Here is a 23,106-nt window from a genome sequence, read left to right as displayed (position 1 = left end):
TTTTCAGAGACGCACACCACTGCACAGTTATCTGGAGATTATGAGCTATAACCCCACTCTCTCGACGCTACATAGCAAAGCCAGGAAGATTTAAAGAGGAGTATATTCTGCCCTCCCCGAGGTGCTCTAACTGTACTCCAGCATCTAGGGAGAACAGTGCCAACCCAAAACATGTATTTGCTGAAGCAGTCGTGTTGTTACCCACCTAAACAAACTAACAAGATACAAACTGCTTGTAAAGATACTTCGCCCCTTGAAGAGGAAAAAATATCAACAAAAAATCACTAGATAAATATGAGAGCAATTATGAAGGAAATGCATGAAACTACATAGACCAACATACAGAGCTTCCACCCATGCTCACTGATCATTTTACTATCATTTTATAAATAACTGAAACAGCTCTGGTTTTTAAAGATTCTTCTCCATTACACAGTTATACCTCAGTAAAAGAAATACTTGTTTCAGAAACTTATTACTGGAAGTATTCCAATTACTTCTGATTCATCAGCGACTACAGTCTTATTATCCACATTTATTATTTGTGGTAATGATGCATGATGTTTTAATCGCTCTTTAAAGCCAAAGAATATTGTTTCAAGAGCAGAAAGGAAAAACTTCACCAGGAGCTTCACAAGGCTGTGTTTTGGGATTTGTTTTTTTGTTTTGTTTTAAGCAGAATAATACTGATTTATTCTAGATTTCTTTAAAAATGGTGAATATATCACCAATCAGGACTAATAAAAGTGCATTAGCAAGTGGTTAAAATGATTTATTTCTAAGAATGAATAACTTGGGAAAAAAGCACATTCGTTTTCAACTTAATTTCCCCCTTTTGTGTTTGCAACAGGATATTTGCTCTCTCTCATTCTCCCTTTTGTTCTCCTAAGCACCCACACAAATTGCTCCCCAGCCAAGAGCTAGGTGCTAAGTCTCAACTTGATGTATATTTTAATGGCAATTATAAATCCCTAGTAAACAGGATTTACCAAAAAAAAAAAAAAAAAGGCAGAAGGTCCTTTATTAGGCAATGCTGTTAAGCACCATTATATTTTTTATGCTTTTATGCCTCATAACTATTTCATTTTTTAAATTATGACACACTCTCGTTTACCTCAAGCTGCCTGGTAAATGCACAGAATGCATCAGCCAATACCATGGGGGCAGAAGACACGCGAACTCTGCAGTGACCAGGAAGAATGGTTCCTACAATTAGTTTCTTAGTAATAAAACCACAGAACCGTATCAACTACTTTGTACTCACACTGCAAAATGTGCTTAGAGTTACCTAACATCCCTGCATTAACTGCATAATGAATTTAAACAGTTTTTACATGATTGCTATTAAAGAATTCAGGCTAGACAAATCCACACACTCTGGCAAAAGTCAGAGACTAAAGCTTAATGCTCACTGCTTGCATTATCCACAGCCAGTGGATAAAACAAAGTGGTTTTTCCAGTAACACCCTTCTGAAACCAATTAATCATAACCAATAACATAAATTGCAAGCCTTTGTGGCAGGTCTGTTTTTTGTGTTTGTACAACACCTTGCCCCATTCAGCTACTGGGACACAACCAGCCCCTCAGCTTTTAAAAAATGTAAGTGATAATGGACTAACAGCAATGCTAATAATAAATGAAGAGATTTTTTGTGCAAACAAGATGGATATGAAATGCCACAGCAAGTAGGAAAAGAAATAGGTTGCACTCTAATTTGAGCTTAAAATTTCAAATAGGCTACTGCAGAAACGAAGGAAAAAAATAAGACATTTGAAAATAAAATGGGGAACAGTTAAGAGATCCCATATTAAATACTATTAGGAGATCTTTCTAGAATAAGAAGCCTGCCAGCTCATGTCTTCCAAGGATAAAAAGTGGGCTTGTCTGTGTGATTATATGCACTCTGCTTTTCTCTAGTGTCATTCTATTGACTTAGATGGAATTACAGCTGATATACAACAAGGTACCGAACATTACAGTTGGGGATAATGTTCTTTTTAAAATAATGACTTCAATATTCAGCCAGCAATTAAAGAAACTCATTTCAGACATATAAACTATACACTTGCCCTTTATTATTTGTAATGAATCAACTTACTGCACCAGTTAGAATACTTGAGAAGTCTTTTTCAACTTATCAGCCAACAATATGTTTTGGTAATGTAGTCATAGAAGTTTAGAGACTGAGGTACAAAGACCCGAACTGAATAACCTCAGATTTTCTGCTTTACATTCCACTGCCTTAATTTTAGCATGAAGTAAAATTCAAGAGTAAACATTGAAGAGAAAGAAGGATTATTTAGTGCTAAGCCTTGACTTATATTACATGGGAGAACGTCCCAACTTCTAAGACACTAAAGCAATTTCAGGGTGTGAATGTGATAATTACACAGTATTCCTGAAGTACAGCATCCATGTGAATTTCTGACCCTCTCCTCTGCTTGCGTGATCTAAGCTACTTCCTGTGAAAATGCTCATAACAAAAATCAGTCTTCCATTCTGGAGTGCACCTACATTAAATACAGAATAGGTAAGCTCCTGTTTGTGGAAATTATACGGTCATGTGATAAAAATGCAGGCTTGGCCAAGGTAATGTCTACTTCGCAGAGAAACTAAAACACACACTGGAGAAAAACAAACACTGGGAGACTCAAGGAGTTCATCAATGGCTTACACCTCCAGCTACAAATGAAGATTGAGAATTATTGTCAAAAATCTTGGCTGCTGCCATGGCACTGACAGCAACAGGTGATACAGGAGTACCATGTTATATTGGCCATACTGTTATGAACACCATAACAAGATCTTCCCCAAGCTGTTTTTACACCGGGAAGACCCTGCTACTGGTCCTGGAGACAGCAACAGGAAACTTAGCGCAGTCTCTCCCCCTCGTGGCGAAAGCCCTAAAACCCTCATACTTCAAGAAGCCTCTTGATGTACGCAGCGATCTTGATCTCAAAGTTTTGAGAAAACTTTGACAGAACCTACTTAAATCGCAGTTTCACTTTTCTATTGTCAGAAGTATTGCTTGTGGCATTTGTAGCCGTTCTGTCCATAAAAGCAGTATCTCAAACATATATTTTAACCAGTTTTAAAAGGCACTGGGATCCCACTAAAAGAGAATTTGACATAAATGAATGCAAAGAACTGTGTCAATGATTTTCTGGAACTTCTTTCTGCACTAGCTGTAGTTTATCTCACCTCAGTTTTAAACAAGCAAACAGTCCAAGATCCAACTAGAGTTGAGAGATCTTCAGAAGAAAGGAAAATAAGGAAAAGATAATTATTTCAATAATAATGCCATCGTAAGATTTTGCTGAGATATGGAAGCCAAAATTGCAGTCAGGTTGCATTAAGTCTTTTCAACACCAGCTTCCATTCCACTACCAAAGGAGACATTTCACAGCACACTTCATACTCTTGAGCTCCTGTACCTGCCACCTGCTTTCAGAATCACAGGTCAAAGGGGATAGATTGAATGGCTCATGCAGAGACAGCATATCCAAAAAGGCTACGTACATTTCTTTACAGTTTCTTGTGAAAAGGAAATGTTACCTCAGCAAGTCGTGAGTGCTTGTGAACATTCTCTCCTTTCTGCACACTCGGAGCAAGCTGCTGCAGCACACCTCGGCTGCTTGTGAGGGCACGGGTCAAGCGAGCAAACTTTCCCCAACCTCAAAAATAAAACCAAAACCATGCAACATTAAATACACTACAAAACAAAAATTTGAAAGCATACCCCATAAAGTTTATCATTATTAAAAGAAAAAGACAAGTTAAAAGAAAAATAGAGCAAATTGTATTAATGCTGGCCCCAAGAGAGTATAATTTAACCATGTATCAGAAAAAAAGCAAGTCACGGTAAAGGTGGCAGGGTGGTTAAGTAACAAGTTAAGTAACAACTGCAATGGCTTTGTGTTCAAGGGTTCTACAGCAGCGCATTACACAAACCACATTTTTTGTAAGGATAAATGTGCACTGTACAATAATCTTCTATTAAACCTAATGGTCAGATTTGGATCTCACAGCCCTGAAGACGATGCTCCAGACTAATAAAGATGTAGGACTAGAATCAGGCACAATGAAAACCAGAGCTCCCTGTAACAGAAATGAATCTGGCCTTGGATGCATTGAGTGTAGTTCTGGCATAAGCAGAGAAAAGCGTATAATGTAACAAAAAGCAGAGCAAAGTGAAACAAACAAAATCATTAATTTTATCCTCTCTAAACAAAAGAGAAAAATATACAAATAGATTTTCTCAAACTGTAATAAAACATTTAACAAATTCTGGCAGATAGGTCATGCAGAATTTTAATTCAGAATATTTTTTGCAGTAATTTCAAATATCCCTCAAAATAGAAGGTTTGAGTGACAGACACATGATCTAGCTTTAACTGTAACCTTTATGAGCAGCACTCTGACATAACAGAAGAAGTCAGGCAGAGTACATGTCTGTGTATTTTTGGCAGTCTGAAAGGAAAGTATCAGTGCATTTGGTCCCAGTCTTGAAAAATGCTAGCACCACCTGCAAACTGTTGAGCAGTCTCACCTCCTACTCCAACTGAGGGTGCTCAACACTTTGCAGACTCAGTTCTTAATGAAATCGTGCTTCTGGAAAAATTTCCCTTCACGTTATAATTTCATCACCAACAGAAATGATGCTATTAGCAGTGACAGTTTTTAAAGACCAGTCTGGACTTCAGGCTGCAAGTGATCCATAACAAGTAAAGGAATATGGGTAGTTAAAATACTGTCCACTACTTAGAACATAACCTTGTTTGACATCTCATCCTGATGGAACTTGCAAGAACATATTTGCCAACTTGACAGGTGAGCACAAAAAATAAACAAATTTTCTGAACTGGCTATTGAACAGTCTTCCAGATAAAACCTGAAAAAAAAAATCTTTAAAAATATACAAAACAATGCATTTATTAAAGGGAAAAACCAAATGCATCATACCACACTAAAAACAAGAATAAAAGTGAACATTTTCTTAGGCCTCAAAGTATACTTTAAAGGAAGCCTGGCACAATTTAATAACTAACTTGAACAGAATTAGTAAACTCTTTCTGGGACTATTCAGCAACATGTAGATTGTGTGATCTGCACCCAGGAAGCTAGATCTTTTCTGGTAAATTCATGCGAATTTAGCTACTATAGAATAGTATTTCTTGAAGAAACTAATCAACATGACATAATTTTAACGGAGGTGAGTCTGTACCTGCTGTAAAACTGACCCAAGGCATTTTGTTTTCACAACACATTTCCATATACTGTGGGGTTTTTGTTGTTGTTGTTGTTGTTGCTGTTGTTTTTTTTAATAGATATAAAGAGCATTCTTCCTCCATTATATGTGAAAAAAACCTAACTACAGTTCGTATGCTGAGACATAAATGCCTTACTATCTTTTCTTTACAGACAGTGGAGGTTAAATGAATGGATTAGGTGAGAGTAACCAATCATAATGACCAATCTTTGGCTGCTATAAATCAAACCAGAGTTTGCGAAGCCAACACAGCTACAGCAATTTACACCAACACAAGCTTTGTCTTTCAAAAAACCGCTTATGTCAGCACTATTAAATTTTCCTCCCGTTTCACAAGGCCAGAGAGAAAGGCTATCAGCATGGGTAGACTTTCACTTGTGTAAATTCAGACTGACAAGATTTGTCTCAAGAGGCTGCCAGCTCCAAACCATGTTTCCAGGCCGGTGGGACGGGTGAGGCAGCGGCGCCAGCCCCAGCCTGGCTCTGTCCGTGGTGCTGAAATTGAGGCCCCGTCGTGCCGCGCCGCGCACTCAGGCGTGCCGAGTTCCAGCTTCATGGGGGAGCTCAGACTATGCCTCCCTTACCAGATATGCAACGTTTTTAATGTCAACTACAGTAGATAGTCTCTTTTGCTAGCTAATCATTCATTTTCCTGAAAGAATCAAAATTTGATTCAAAAACAGCACACAGACATCAAGTGCCACTTTTTCCCCCCTATCGGCAAGTTTCCCAATAAGCAGGCTATTTCAACAGAAACACTGGGAGGGAGGAAGAAAAGGAAGTATCTCACTTGAGTTTTCTTGCACAAAAACACTGCCAGACAACTCTGCAGGCAGGTTTTACGGCTATGAATGCTAAGCACCTTCACGTACCTTCCATTTTCCCAAAAGCCATCTACACTTGAAAGGCAGTGATAGAGCTTAACATGGTCCTCTGTCTCAGCATCTCTTATAGGCACCTACTCTGCCCTGCATGTTGCAAATATCATCTGTGGGGGCCTAACTGGTGTTCAAATGAGCTGTTCCACAAACATGAGATCTGTCACCACATACTTCAAACTCTGACCTGAAAACGATATAACCAGACTATTTTAGTAGGCAGGGATGGCTAGGTTGGTGGGGTTTTTGAACCAGTGCTGACCTGAATTTGGGGAGTTAGGAATATATACACTTATACTCCTGCTTCATACACTGGGTACACTACATAGGAAGTATAATTAAACATGTCAAAATATGCACTGAATCTCTGTGCCTTTGTCCCAGGTGTATGAATCTCATTTTTAGGACAGGACAATTTCTTGTATTACTTTTTTTTTTTTTTTTTTTTTTTTTAGGTGAAAGGAAGCATAATTATACTGAATCTACACATTATGACATAGAAAAAAAAAACTAAATGGAGACGGAAAGCCAGTACTAATCCTATCAAATGATAACTTCTCACATTTCTTGAAAAGACAGCAGTGCCTAGTGAATGTATTATAATTTGTCCTTTAGAAGACTAAAGACTGATATAGTCTACAACTCAGACTTTTATCCAACGAAGACAAATGAAATAATGGACTTAAGGCACAAAACAGAATATAAGCATGATATTCTATGTGTCACAGAGCTGGTCTCAGGAAGAAAACTGAACTTTCCAAGACAAGAAACTAGGTTCCAGTGTGGTGTAGGAACACACTGATGTTAGTCCTGCTAGGAAAGGGAGTCCAGATGATATGGATTACAAGTACTCTTTCAGCCCAAGCAGTTACTTGCACAATTCCTACATCCATTGTTTTCCTCTGGAAACAGAGAAAGCAAAAATTAAATTGAAATCCAGTGACTCTATGCAATTCTCATGTAGGTATATAGATTCCTCAAAGAGGCAAGAACTCATGCTGTTCCAGAGAGGACAGCTTAGAATTTGGGAACAAAACATAAAGCTGGATGCCACCCTCATGGTTGTGCTTGCCTGTGCTTCTTTCTCTCTTTGATTTTCATAACTGATTGGTCTCCTTTCTCAGTTCATCCCTACATGATGTTTTCTGCAAAACAATCAGAATGTCTTCAGCTTCAAAAGGATGAAGAGCCTTCAGGATTACAGACCAACTCCAGTTGTCCCACATTCCTTGATGCTATTTCAGCCTTTCACTATTTCAATGTAAAAATCTAAGTAAAAGCTGCTCTTGAAAACATCCAAGATGGCTACCAATGAGGACAAAAGCTGTCTCCTGAACACTGTTTCGTGGGGAAACGTGGCATCAGAACACACTTTCGGGATATTTAATGCATCAAGACTTCTCTTCTTTAATGCATTAAGCTTCATGTAACAACCCTCTCAAGCAGAAGAAACAAATTTTCTCTATTTTGAGATGAGCATGAGCTGTTAATTCTCTGTGATTTTGTGAATCCACAACACATTTCTTATTTATCTCAGGTAAGTATTTATTACCTACTAATACCTTCAATTTGATAACGATGAATCACAAATTCAAACATTATTTACTGTGGCAGTTACAGAATCCTTGTTACCAAGTTGCTTTTGTAACTCACACAGTCCCTAGAGTTAGAACACAAAGGCATAGCCCACTTGAGAATAAGCTACTTTAACCACGAGTCTATTGATCACATAAAAATGTGTAAACGCAAGTGAATCTGAATTCCAGCAGTTATCTCCTCCACTGGAACCACCTTTGTTTTCTTCCATGTCACAGTTCCCCGCTTACATCCATCACACCTCTCTGCAGTCTGAATGCTCCTGCCCTTTAAAATATCATAACTAAAATTGTGTTATTTTTTCCATCTGGAGTGAAAAAGCATACCAAAGTTCTTAATATACTCACTGCTTCCCTTTCATTTGTTTCCTTTTTAAGACACCAATTTATCTAGATGAAAGTAAAGTATAACAATCAAAATATTTCAAACACTGGCTTTGCTCCTATAAATACATATTTAAAAACAGAACTAAAAATTAGAAAAAAAAAAGGAGAAACAAAAAGGGGAAAAAAATAAGAAAGAAAACATCAGGTTGGAGTTTTCCATGAATAAAGATTGAAGCAATCAAAATACTATTTTTTGTGTACCTTGCTTGCAATGCAAAGGACAGCCTACCTGCAAAATCAACTAGAGCTTCTGTAAAGGACATAACTGATGATGGCTACAAGACACAGGAGGTTACAATAACTAAGAGACCAACAACCATTTTCCCCATATAATTCCGTGATGTTGAAATTGATGGCCCTCTTTTTTTTCCTCTTTTCTTTTTCCTTTTTCTTTTTCTTTTTTTTTTTTTTTTTTTTTTTGGTGGAAAAAAAAATTAAAACCAAGAAAAATTGGATTCCAAAGCATAATTCCCAAACTTTTATACAGCAGCACAGATGACTCTCAGTATGTCGTCATTGCATTCACACATGCAAAACCTGTTTCCTACTAACTATTCAGACTGCATTCAGACTCTGTTTAACTGAACAAGCTACAGTTTTTGTAAAGTGATGCATTCCACTTTATATACTATTCTCAAATGTCTCATACTTGGTGTGTTAGATCTCAAATCAAAACAAGACACATACAGACAAAACACATTGATTGCATATACTCTGAAATTCAGCTAAGAAGGTGACCTATCACTTCCCAGGCCAAATTTAGCTATGACATCACTTGATTTTGCCTGCTTATTCAAGTAAATATTTTTTCCTGATTTTTTTTTTTCAAAGGGGCAACTATGCAGGGAAAGATGAAAACAGGCTGTTTTTTAAAAAATATCAGCACCATCACTGACACACTATTTTTGTTTTATTTAGAATGAGCGCTGTTCTAAAGTACCTGCATTTAAAATCAAATTTAACTAACTCCCATTGCAGTCATAAAATAAATATCTACTGAATTACCTGAAACAACAGAGATTTATAATTAGAAGCCTAATTATTATTATTATTTTTTTACAGGACCTTAGAAACATTGTTTCATCTATTCCAATCTTTGAAATTATTAATCTTAAAAAATGGACTAAGAATGAAAAACAGTACTGAGACCTTCTGTCTTTCTCTGAGTCACCTTTGTATAAAAGATGTCTATTAATTTTTGTGTACTGGTCAATCACCTGTCATTAGAGCTCAACACTTCACACTTACGGAGTGACTGTATCATTCAGCTGAAAAATCATGCATGATGTTGCCAGCAGGTGTTAGGAAACTAAGATATACTGTAGCTAGGGAGGCTCAACCTGACTGATAAGCTGTTCTTTAACCATGTTCCTGCACTACATAATGTTTTTCTCTACAAAGACATACAGGCATTGATTTTGAAGAATAGAAATGCTTCATGCTGTGCCACCCTGTAACTATGTAGATAGCACGTATGCTAAAATATCTGCATTTGCAAGCAGATATTAACTAGTCATATCCACAGCAAACTGATTTTACGTAGAAGTACAGCAAAGGAGTAGTTGATAAAAGTTGACTGAAGGTGAGAATGGAAAAATAATTGATTTAGCAATCAATTCTCAGTTTAAATTAAAAACAATTAATATGTAAATTCTGAGTGTTGCATTTTTAGATCAGGAGCTCATGTGTTTTCCATTATCCTGAAATGTTTCCAGGAGAATTGCTGCCCTTCAAAAACATGCTACAAATTTCCAATGGAACGTTGTATACCGTGCAAGGAACGCGTTCTCTGCAAAGCTCAGGTCTGTAAAAGCAATGATTTTTTGAAGCAGTTAATATAATTTTGCCTTTTTTTTTTTCCTAGAACTTCCAACATATTTTTTCCCCTCCATGAGTCCCAGAACTCATTGCAGACAATCAATTGTCTAATATTCCAGATTTGTTTTTTCCCCTCACAGTATCCAGTGGCACAGTGAGTTCTAATATTAGAGACATATTCACACACATGACATTCTGTTTTGCAAATTAGCTCTTCTTTTCCAAGGAATTGCTCATCTAGCCACCAAATGACTGACACAATATCACCTACCCAGTACACACACAAAATTCCAAAGCTAGCCTAGCTAGCCTACAGGAAGTAATCTAGAGAACAGAGGAAGACATAAGGAATAAATTAAGGATTAGAATAGAACGTGTGATTTCATTTGTATCGTGTTTGATTTGCGTACACAGCAACAGGGAACTCTGTTGGCATGAAACTGGTGCAACTTCATCAATTTTAGGAGATTCAGAAATAAGATTTGCAACGCTTATTTAGTACACAGACTGTTCCATACATAGCAGCAACACTTAAGCAACATGTATAGAGCTCTGCCTCAGTGGCCTCGGAACAATAGGTCCAGTTCTTCTGTTCTGTCTGTAACTCTCAGTAAACACTTAGCAACTTTCCATTGGCCATATGAACAAATCATAACTCTTCCACAAGTTAGTGCACTTGTAAATAGGCTTAATCTTTGCATTACATTGCTTTAGATATGGAACTGCTAAGAATTACCAAGATCACTGTAAGAACAGCATGATCTCAAGATCCAACAAAGGAAATTTAAAAAATAATGATAAAAAATTGTGTTTTCTTTCTTCAGCATATTTCTCTTGAAAACAAAAAAGTTGTAGCACCTCCCTCTTCTGACAGTGAAGGACAAACTCTTCTCACAGGAGCACAAGTCACCACTACAACTAAGGATCTTCTGCAAAACCAAAGACAAAAGGCACAGCTACCACTACTGGGTGAAAGCCCTGCTTATCAACTGAACAAATGAAGTAACGGCTTTCACTCTCACCAAACAAATGAGAGCCAGCTTTACTGCATCACGTTGATTTATCTTTGCTGTCAGTCCTCATTAGGACACAGTGAAGACAACCATGCAGGGAAAAAAAATAGTGTAGACCCAATTTTTCCAACAAAATACATTTTTTAGTTTTACTAAAGCACTGAAAAAACCAAACAAATAGCATTCAAAAGGAAAAAAAATAACCCACATAACTTGGAAGAGGGTATGTTTGTTAAGGCTGTACTTCCTTTTTCATGGTAACAGGTGTTTCCACTTTGAGCAACTGCATTTTTAAAGAATAATATTTTGAGAATAAATGTAAATCAATTCACCTTCACAGTAAGTTTCCTGTTTAATGTAATACTACAAATATTATTAAATACTACAAAAATGCAAACAACAGGAGAACTTACGTCTTTATTCACCCCAGAAGACGCAAGTCTCTGTAATTCTACATGTGGGTACAAAAGGTCTAATTCTGTCAGGATCTGAATCTGAGTACAAGTTTATGGCCTCTCTTACAGCTGAGTTTGCTTCCAGATTTCTAGGGTATAACTTAGCAAAGGGTTAACAGCAAAACACAGTAATTCTACTTCACTCAACCTGACAGCTTGAACCTGATTCAACTTAAGACTATGAGAGTATTTTCACAGATGTGAAAAAAAACTAGTCCTGAACTTCAATTCTATAAGAATGCTAAGTCATGTCAAGCCAGGCAGAATTAAATTATTCAGATCATTGTTAGACAGGATTAATACCTCCATTTTTGCATACGGTGTCATAAACAATTTGTGCAGGGCCCAATACCCTTCAATTCCCTCCAAGATCAAAGAGACAGTTAAGCATCATTGTGACTACTTGAAGTCTATGCTGGTATGGGGATTAATAACGAATTTTAAATGGAGAACAGCACCTATTTGCAAAGCAAGCTCTGCTTCCTAAAGCACTTGGGGGTCTCATTAGCAATCACCTGTTTCAGTTCAGGCCAGAGCCAACTCCCAGAGGAAATCAATGCAGCGATCCCTTTCACACAGCTGTGCCACTAGGGGCTTCACGTAAGTTATTTTAATGTCGAATCCTTTGGCTTTAAGTCTTTAAGTATTTAAAGGACTTCAGCTTTTTCAAGACCAGGGCAAATGAAAAACAGCAGAATAAATATATAATTATGAACAAGACAAACCTTTACATGAATCATCCTCAATGGGCTGCTTGAAAGCCGTGATGTCATTGAAAGTGCAGAGAAATAAAACCACTTTATCCTGCTCATTTCGGATTGGAGCAATTTTCACAAAGAACCAGACAGGTGTTCCTGGAAACAAACATATCAAAAAGTTTGTCAGTGGTAGGCAGAACAGTAAAAGTGTGCTAATTTAGATGTTTACATTTCCAAATCAGCCATCTGTAAATGTTACTTCAATGTTTCAGGAGTTTTGCAAACACCTATTAGGAAAAATGACAGAGTAGCTGACAAGAGTGTTAGTTACATTCTGTGTTCTACCTCTGATTAGCTTTTTAATCTTCAGAAATTGTTGCCTGCTTCTGGGCTTCATCTACAAAGCCAATACACAAACTTATGCAGCACTTCGAAAGCTGATAGAAGAGTCCTATGTACATGCAAGGGTGCACACAACACAGTCTTTCTGGTTCTGTGCAAGCCTTGCAGACAGGTCAACAGTGCCTAAACCACAGCCATAACAAGATTCCCAACTCAAGAGCACGGCTGGCTTTAGTCTTCTCTGGGGGAGTACCAGTTCCTAGTAAATATATCAGCTGTGGAAACTCTGGCCTTGCCTGCAAATCCTCCAATGGAAGGGAAATTTTTTGCAAGCTGCCTTTCAATTTGACTTTTTCCTGAGCTTGCTCAGAGTCACTCCAGTGTGAAGCAGGACTCCAGTGAATATAGAAGAGAATAAGCCATCGGGACCAGCCCATGTGCTATGGATGGGACTTAAACTGTGCTGCATATAACTATACTTTTTTAACTACTTCAGTAGAAAAAGTCCTAGTGAAAACTGCTTGAAAGATTAAAGCCTGCACAACATAGAAAAAAATGTTCCCAAACAATGACCCTTCAGATGCTGTTGTCAATTTTCCTTAACATCTGTTCACACAGATCACCTTGAGGAGAGAAACTGCCGGTCAGACTTGCCTTTCTGTATTTCCAGTGGTTCTGCTGAGGCTGCTGAAAACTCAATAATGACAGCAGTGAAGTTCAATTTAACAAGACTATGTCTACCACTCCCATTTCACAGGAGTCAGCACAACAGTGTTAGTAATACTTGAGTATAAGTAGCTTGGAGGGGTCAGGAAAAAAAAAGCAGTTGGCTCCTCTATGTCATAGAATTCCTGAAGGCACCATTATTTTCTGTGCAGTCTTCAGTCATAAAAAAAAAAAGACTAATTGTACATGTTTTCATACTGTCCCTATGCCCTCATTGACAATGAAGAAAAAATTCATCATTGCTTTTGCAGACCTAAGATTTAAGAGCCAAAGAGAGGATTCAAGCTTGCTTGCCATGAGTAACATTTCTCTCAGGTTTCCTTTGTGAGCTACATTTGACAGAAAAGCCTACATAAAAGGAACCAGTACATGACATGAAAGTCAGCAGGTCTTGGCTATGGGAGAAAGCCAGAACAAATAGCGTCACAACTAACTTTTGTTACTTGTGCAGGACAGCCTACTTCATACAGGGTTATCCTAGAAGAGTATTTCTTCTTTTTCTCGACTCTCATCTAGGCTAGAGATCAGATTCTCCTTCACATGAATTACTCAGTGTTTTCACTTGACTACTGTATAGTGTATTTCATGCAACAGTTACAAACAACTAGGGCCACTTGCTTTTCCTGACTGTTAAAGGTTCACAAGGAAACCTGAGGTAGTTCACAACAAGCAAAGGCAGTATTTTTCTTACTACACTAATATAACGGAGCATGTTGCTACCCAGTGCCTCATCTGGCTGTCCCCCAGCCTCTGTGCTTAGCAATCTTTTCTGGCCACAGAAAGCCAGGACAACTCCAAGACCTATGGGCAACTTCCATAAAGGAAGCCTGATTCCCCACTGCGCATGTATAGCACAGGCAGTTTCAAAGCCTGGCTGAGTTTCCATGCCATATGTACAGCCACCTCTATAAACAGCAGGGTATACAACGCAAGGAGTCCTTCACTAAAAGAGCAGAGAAATCCAAATTGCATTATTGGAAGACATTTCTGGAGCAAAAAGTATTCGGGGATCAATATCATGGGGGTTTTATTTGTGTTTGGTTTTGTTATGGCTGTTTTGGTTGGGTTTTTGTTTGCTTGTTTTCATTTTTTGGGTTGTTTTTTTGTTTGTTTGTTTTTAAGATCTAGCACACCTGAACAACCCCCTCTAATAAAACAAGCAAACAAAAATGCTAAATGCAAGAAAAGATTCAGCAGGGTAACTGTGGCTGCAAAATCATCACTAACTTATTAATGAGCTTAGAAGACACTGCTGCAAAGGACTGAAAAGTAATTTTTAAGACAGTAGTGCTCTTTACACTCTCCAATCTTAGGAACTACTAAAACTACCTGTCTCCATTTCTTCTTGCATACTTGTTCCTCCCAATTTCATGTGAACTGCTCTGAAGCTGATTATATCCATGCATTGGTTTTACTTTCACACCTTGGTGACCAATTACTTTCAATTTTACCCATTTCAACATCTTTCACTAACACTGCAGCTTTTGATCAGCCTGTCTACAGCCTGCATGCTCTCACTTTTTTTTATTAGGGATGCTTTTCCATACCCCAAAACACTTTGCTTTGTTTTGTTAGTTCAAGCTACAGGCATTCTCCCTTGGACTGCTCATAATACTAGCTTTCTCAGGCCAAATTACACATATAACTTCATCTCTGACTCTCACAGATATATCAACTACTACTCTCTGCTTTGGAAGATGCTGTAACACACCACTGAAACAGACAAGATGCAGTTCTTGTTCTTATTCCAGCTATTTTTTCAAATACACTGCTATATGCTCCTTGTGACTATGTTACAATACATTGTTGGATGACTTCTCTGACATTATGAGTACAGAAAGAGGAAAGACTTTTCCTGATAACCTGTAGAAGGTTGCTGCAGGGCAAGCTTATAGCAGCAGGGTTCTCACCTTCTGACTCCTTTGACTCCCACTCCTGTGCTGCATTATTTCTATCAAAACAGAAAAACAAAACCCTTTTTATCTAGGACCAAGTATAAATCTTTGCCATCTGCCCACTGGCAATGAGAAAGTGAGAAAGAGTCAGCTCTCCTTACTAGCTAAAAGTAGAAATTTCTGATGACTGTCATTATCTGGGCAACCTTATCATTTTCAGAGTGCCACATACAGGATGTGTTGCAGGTCAAAATGTAAAAATCAAGGTGGAGCACACAGTCTGCGTAAATCATCTCCCAGTTTTGTACCTACATAGTAACACAGCAACAGCAGAAATAAGTAGATGGAAAATTCTACCAGCCTGTCCTATACACATCTCCAACGCTCCTCAGAATTTTTACCCCCAGTGTGTTCGACAGCTTGTCAGTCTCATCTGGAAATAGGAGACAAGTGGATATAAAAACACAGTCATGAGGTGAGAGCTCGCAGGACTGAGCTACGTGGGCTTTCCGCAGGGCTCTGCAACTGGGAGCTCATTAATAGCTGAACTGGGATCTGAACTGTGGGAACACACTGAGAGGTTTAGCCAAGATGCGGCTGTACTCAGCTTTTTTCCTGCATACTGGTTTAATTATCAAAAGAATTTTACTTTTTTAAACATTAAACAGTTTATTTAACTATTAAACAGGAAAGCTTAAAGTATAAACCAGTTATAAATCAGGTCGGAAACTAGAATTTCAACCTCCTTCAGGCAGCCTTCATACTCCTGGTGTCAAAGCGGATGTCCCTGCTCAGCCAGACAATCACTACTAGCAGGAGGCACAGATCAGGCTATTCTAACGAAAAATGGGATTTTCAGATTCAGTCTATGTGCTATGCAGGCAGTGAGAGAAACTGCAGTTTGTGTTACAGAGCTCGGATAGCAAAACAAGAGTAACTTCCCCTTATGCCTCCTGTGTGTGTTGATGTACAGCCACTCAGAGACTGTTTACCAGCGTTTCCAACAATACATCTACTTTCATTTACATTTTGTGTTCAGTTCTGGCAAAGTCTCTCACTGGTAAAGTTCAATGAGAATGCCAATGCACAAACAAAGAAGTAAACACTTGTGAGCCACGTTGGCTTCTGTTAGATTTGGAATCAACAGTGAAAGAATCCAGAGTTTGTCTAATGGCATAGGACCAATCCTGCCAGAAAAGGAACATCACTCCAAAGCTTGTACAAAAGCAGTGAGAACAAATGGTAAGAGATTAAATTCTACATCAAACTTCTGACAGTAGCCTGTAGCACCAGGCTATCTTGTGGTATAAAAGTTACATAGCTAATTCCAGAATTAATGGATACAGCTCTTAATGCCTGAGCACAGGACTTCAGATGTTGCCTTGAAGACAAGACTACTACAAGAGACGTGATTCAGGTCCAAGATCTCCTCCAGACTAACATACAGTAAACGTCTCCACATCTTACTATTTCCCATCTGTAAGACAAATACAACTGTCTCTTCCCTCTCCTCCCTTCCAGTCCTATGTATTTCAACAGTGACATGTTCACCCCCCTGCCAGGAACATCAGCATTTAACATGTGATTTGACTTTGAGGTCCTTCAGAAACTCTAGCGTGAAAGTGAATAAGGCATTAAAGGTATATTCCTGCTTCTCCCTTTGAGCATACTGATGACCCTCCTCTCCTTTTGTTTTCCCTCTTGTCAACCAAAAATAGGCTATAATGAAAGCCAAAATGATTATCTCAACATGCTCTTGCCCCACACCTTGAACCATTTAAACAAACAGGTCAATTAACCAGTGGTTTTTCAAAACTACAGAAAGCACATTGTTGAAATAAAATTGAAATAGTCACTTTTTCTTTCCATAAAGTAGAATAATGGAAAAAAAAAAAAAAAAAAAACCGACTATTGACTATTCAGCTGATATCTTCACTGTCCTTACTTCAAGTAAGGGCAAGTCTCCTCAAAGCAGTACAACCTCTGTAGTACTTTGTGTTTCAGTCAAGTGGTTATCAACTACTGCCCTAGACGTAAACAGTCAAGCAGTAGGGAAATGAAGAGGCTAGAAGGATGTGCTGTATCTCCAGCAATTACTCCATGCAGTGATGTGGACAGCAGGACTTCAGTTATATAAACAGCACAAATGACCACTACAGTCACCCCTTTTAGAGTTTCACTTATGCCCAAGACTCTATGAGACTGCTTCCTTCTATCACACATAGACCAAATAGTTTGTCCTATATCAAATTAGCACACAAGTTGTTTAGGAAGAGTTTGGCAACTCACTATACTCATATAGCTTTTAAATTAGGAGCACAGAGGAGTCTCAGGCATTTGCAAGATGAAGAGCAATTCTTTCCATAGACTCTACTTTTTAGCAGAGAGTGTGCACTGAATGAGACCGAACCAGCTCAGTATATAGAAGTTCACCACCCTGTAGTAGAATGGTTCAGAATGTGGTAGAAGTTCACCACCCACCAGTAATAGTAGACATTACATTTCCATCACTTTAAAAGATACTGCCTTCATGGTTTCTGTATCTGGGGCTGCTATGTTCTGGCATCTAACGCTTCTAAACTTCAAACTCTTATGTGCTAAGATAAAGAAAATCAATTTCAGTCCTCAAATGTGAGGTTGCTATGCAAAGTTATCCTACAACACTGGAACAAACAGTTTAAAATATTCAGAGCACACGCTGATATGGTTTACCTGTTCTTCAGAGAAATCAAAATCAGAAAGTGGCTATAAAGGAGGGGAAGACACAGGGAAGTCTGAAATCTTCTCTCTGTTTACTGAAGGTAAATATTTAATAATTCTGAATAAAATATAAGGAGTACTATTGGAAATTTTCATTGCACTGTATATGTTTGAGGTAACGACAGCAGGTCTTGTCTGGTAACACATTTAAAGTCTTTGAAGTCAACAGAAAACATCAGTTTTGTGAATCCAAAATACTTCAGTTTGACCTTCCTGAGGGTAACTGAACTCATGCAGGTGAATTTCACAGAAGAGAAGATGCAGGTGTGCATAACGCTTGACAAATATGGAGATAGATTTCAGTGGCAGGCTCAGAAGGATACATGCCAGTTTACAAGGACTCCCTCATTCCTGCTTCCGGACCTATGCAATGATTTAATTTAGCAGTTATATACCAAAAGTATCTATCTGCAGACACTACAGTCACAGCACACATAATTTTAAATGGTTGAAGCCAGTATAAGTTATGAGAAGCCCTTTCCTAGCAGTAGGCAATCGCCCCCAAAGGGAATTTTGCTCTTTATAAATTAGCATGGGTAGGGTTGTTTTGTTTTGTTGGGTTTTTTTTCTTTCTTTATTTTTATTTTCTACCTCTGCAGAAAGCACTGGTCCCAAAGACACGTACAGGCAAAATCTGCCAAATCACTATTTTGGGCTTATTTATCATACTTTGACACCTATGAGTGTCCAAGAGTGGGGGGAGGGAAGGTATGCTTAAAAAATTAAACACACACAAACTCACAAATCTTCATGTTATTCAATGTATTAAATATTCAAGCACTCAGAAAACCAGAGAAGTGAATCCCAGTGCAAATAGGGAGTGAGACCCAGCTTCTAGGACTTTTCTAGGTACATATATTATGAGCTGCTGCTTATCTGAATCACTCTGCAGTTTGCAAAAGAATATCCTACGGCTCATCCTTTGGATGCTGCTTCCACTGGCCTCACCTTTCTCACTTTTAGAAAATCCCTGAGGGAGAAAAAAAAAAAAAAAAAAAGAGCTGGCTCTGCAGCACTGCTGCAGCAACGGGAATATCTTTGCCCTAACAGAGGCCTCCTGAGCCTCTTTGTAAGTCTGTATGGAGTTCATAGAGTTTCACAGACTCTCCAGCTGGACATTAAAACAAGAGTCCAGTATATTAGCTAGAAATGTTCTTTCTAATCAGCCTGCTCTGCTATTCAAGCCTGTATTCCATTTAGCTCTTAGACCACTTCTGATGCTCTTTCACTGAAGCATGATTAAATACAGCATAAGGAAGGGAGTTATATTTCAAACGGGCATCACTTCTTCAGAGGCAGATGGAAACAAACAAATTTGCGCACACAGAAATTTACTTCAGCAGTAACGGCAGCGAGTACATCTAGAAGAAGCCTGTTTTTGCACTGCTTGTAGGAAACAAGGCAGTGGAAGTCTAAGTTTAATTTACTAAGACTTTTTATTTATCAGGCTTAGTGTAAAGTATAATAGTCTAACAAATGACTTGAAAAATCTCCTGAGAAATTAGACTTCTAAAGTTGTATCAGTTCAAATCAGCTAAGAAGTGACTGAGGTTAGGTGCAGAACGTTGTCTAAAATATCAGCCTGTATCCCTCCTTTGTGTAATTAGCAGAACTTCACTGATTTCATTGAGATTTTGGGTTGTTTTGATTTTCCCATAACATAAACAATACTGCCAGCATCGTTGGACACTCACATCTAATCAAACAATGGAACTGAAGCTCTCACATGAAATTATTGTCAACGTGCATGTTGTTGTTTTGCAGTCTAGATTAAAGAAAGCTTTCACTGTGCCTCCTTTCAGGAATGATCAAGAACTGCCACTGAACGCAATGGAATGGCACCAGAGCCACAATGACAAAAATTTGGTGTCTGTTCACCTGCTTGCTACAATTGCCTCCAATTATCCTGAAGGAGCTCTGCATTCCTAGGAAGAAATTTGTCTAGAGAATAAAAGCAATCATCACATTTCTGCTAAGTAAATCAAGGGGCTAGCTTATCAAACACAAGGACCCATCAAATCTGCATTGCATCTTAACTTCAAGTTCTCAAAAGTGGGGGGATAATCACTATTGGGCAGAGGAGGAGGACTAGACTGAGAAACAGGAGACCAGAGTAGAGACAATATCCACAAACGCAAACATGAAGACAGAAAACTGCATCTTTCCTTTGAAGATGCCTATGTTGTTTTTAAAGTGACGTGCAATGAAACTAGTGGACATGCTGTACCTCCCATCATCCTGATGGTATATTCGTATAGCAAACCATGTAATTACTGAAACTCAGTCACCACCCTGTAAAGCGTCAAAAATGCCTGTCCTAGGTAGAGGTTAGGTGACTACAAGACCAACAGAGGCAGCAGTCTGAGCGCTAAATGACTGGTAAACAAGACAATATTTTCTATGATGAGATTTTTCTCAGAATAAGCTGCAAGTACATTCATTTTTTGGTATTTCTCAGTTACAGCCCTCTAGTGCTTTCAGGCAGTTTCTCTAACAGTAGTTAAGGCACCTTTAAAGCTACAAGTCCAACAAACATAGGAGCACTGTGTTTTGTTAAACTCAAAAGTAAGCTCTGTGCTTTCCTTTTTCCCATGACTGTGACCCTCCATGCACGCAGAAGAACCATTGCAGCCTTGCTTTTTGGCATGTTGCATAATACAGGTTCTGCACAGCTGGACTTTGTTCTAGGCCGCCTCTCCTCAGGGAAGTGCACAGCAGGGCAGGAAGCATTCCTCACTCCACAGTTACCTTGCTTTAAATCTGCATAAAAGACTGAGAAGCCCCAGGCTGTACTACAGGCCATATGCTGCAGCAATGACAGAAGAGTAGCTGCAGAGCCTCTTGGTGCCAAATTGCTGTTAAACTAAGAGAAACTTCCACACTATCCTAGATCCCAAACCACCGTTTCTTTACTTGGCTTTAGATGCAGAGAGGTAAGCTGCACATGTCCCTGTGGTCACCAACCGAACTCGGAATTGAAATCATCTTTAAGAAATACGCAAACATTGGAGGCAGATAACACCAAAAGGCATGAAGCATAAAGCAAGGCCGTCCAGACAGCACATGAAGCTTTTCTATCGAGTTGGACTAGCAAAGCTGTGCTCCAGAAAGGCCCTGAGCAACAGCATCACGTCAGAGGTCATGATGCTTTGAACAGGCTAAAAAGAAATGAAAAAGACTAGAGAGAAATGAATATAAAATCTCTTAAAGGTTTTTTCCCCCTAAAAGAATGACAAAAACCAATTCCATGTACTTTGGCACCACCAATTCTTACAAGAACAGACAAATTATGATACAAAACAAGCAGCTCCACACATCAGCTCTAGCACACAACTATTAATTTTTAGCTCTTGTTAAGACCCTGTTCTCTCTCCAAACTCCAACAGCCAGCACTAGCAGGTCATTTCAACAGGAGCAGCAATGGCTACACACATAAAAGTAGGATGGATTACCTTTTCCCAGAAAACCGGCCCTTCTAATGAAAAATAAAACAGCATTGAGGTTAACTATCAAAAATTGCATCATAGAAGTTCATGTTATGCTTTGTGTTTAGAGCTCCCCATGCCCACCAGTGCAGAATTGATCGAAGCGATCGTTACAGCTGTAATGGGAAGAAGCTACTTGCAGGATGCTTCTGCAAGGTACCTTTCCTTCATGGTTAGAAGGCAAAATTGTTAAACACAAAATGAAAGTGACAGAACGCAGCCTTTTTAGCTTGACATTTGGCCAGTCTGAAGACCCCAGTGTTTTTGCACTTCAGGGTACTATTGGTAAATAAAAATAACTGTGCCGTGACACAGTCATGGGGCGGAGCAAGAAATTTTGGGCAAGCAGTCCATCTGCTAACATGTGGAGTTACAGACAGACTAAAATCCCTAGGAAGAAAAGAAAAAATAATCATACTACGGTTAAGAAGCAGTTTTGTCCAAAACAAAAGACAGTTTCATTAAAATATATAAGGAAGTAGTCTAGGTTCATAAAACAAAAGACTGGATCTTTTTATTATGAAGCTACACCTAATTATTGGTTTTGCTATATCAAATTTAAAAAAAAAATTAAAAACATTCTCTGTAAGAAAAACCATTTGCATAAACCTAGCTTGGGCACAAATGTTGCTAATGAAAAGAACGATGGCATCACACACAAATTGCTCTAAACATCAGAATGAATTAGGGCTTCTGCTGCTTCCATGAGTGGCTCTCATCTCTAATGTTCTCCTTTCTCCCTTGTAGAAGTAAGCCCTGTAAGCCCTGGCAGAACCAGGGCTTATTTAACCCTACATAAAACACAGTACTCCAGGGTGACAGACTTGCAAATTATGTCATGATTTAGAACAGTTTTACACACCTACATTAATGAACAAACTCATCGACTACTTACTGTTCTTCTTGTACATCAGGATTTCAAAGGAATTCATCTCATAGTTCTCAAATGTCTGCCGGACTTTGTCAATTGTATCTTTGTCTGTCAGCTCTCCATACATAAAACTGCAAACAAAGTAAAGAATTCAAGTCAGATTCTAAACAAAGACACTACACCATTTGTTTACACTGCGAAAAGGACCTATTTAGAAATAGCCCTTCTTTGATTTTATTTCACCTGGAAAGCATATTTGACAGATGCAGCCCCATGAGACAAAAGACAGAATGGGAATGAACAGACTACTGTTTTCCTCAAGCAACAAGCACAACACTACAAGCTATTTAGCAGAAAATAAATCTGTTCTCAAATACCTGCAGGTGCTGCTTTTTTGCATAACTTCTGCTCTGTGATATCCTGATAGCTTGCAAAATCCATCGTTGCTGTACACAATGGGCCAATCCACTATCTGGGCATTGCCCAAGACAAAATTAGTATCTGTTTGAAAGAACACATCAGTTAGACATCAGACAAGACTACAGTTGCATCAGTGGAAATACTCATTTTGGGATCTGAACTACATTGCTTCCATTCCTGCACGGTTTTTTCCAGATATGACTCCCAGCGTAGACTACAGGAGCATTCCCTGCTTTAAGTAACTTCTTAGTTTAACAATTTAAGGTAAATTTAATTAATTACTCAGGCACAGCTGAAGAAGATGGTTTTATGCAAACGAAACTCACAATGTTAAGCAGGTAAAATTCATTCCTTGACTAAGGTCAGATTCATTTAGCTGCTCTCCTCTGTGCCACACGTACTGATCCACCATGACACTCAATCTGGATGAGAAGCCTCAAGACAGCCAAAATAGCTTGAGCAGTTATTTCTCATCTGAACACAGACTCAGCGG

General features: G+C 38.5%; 1 protein-coding gene across 22 annotated transcripts in view; it reads right to left on the bottom strand.

Annotated features, from left to right (window-relative positions):
* KCNH1 (potassium voltage-gated channel subfamily H member 1) overlaps positions 1–23,106 on the bottom strand; it is a 193,590-nt gene that overhangs the window by 159,390 nt on the left and 11,094 nt on the right. For all 22 annotated transcript variants that reach the window (XM_040697360.2, XM_046939669.1, XM_046939667.1 and 19 more), the window contains exons 2-5: positions 22,571–22,694; positions 22,218–22,324; positions 12,142–12,270; positions 3,557–3,675 (exon numbers count right to left, since the gene is read on the bottom strand). In XM_040697360.2, coding sequence (XP_040553294.1) covers positions 3,557–3,675; positions 12,142–12,270; positions 22,218–22,324; positions 22,571–22,694 — 479 coding nt within the window. The remainder of the gene's footprint in view (positions 1–3,556; positions 3,676–12,141; positions 12,271–22,217; positions 22,325–22,570; positions 22,695–23,106) is intronic.

The sequence above is a fragment of the Gallus gallus genome, chromosome 3 (genome assembly GCF_016699485.2).
Source record: "Gallus gallus isolate bGalGal1 chromosome 3, bGalGal1.mat.broiler.GRCg7b, whole genome shotgun sequence".
NCBI classification, from domain to species: Eukaryota; Metazoa; Chordata; class Aves; order Galliformes; family Phasianidae; genus Gallus; species Gallus gallus.
The sequence above is the reverse complement of the archived record's forward strand: the minus strand, read 5'-3'. Positions and strand labels throughout refer to the sequence as shown.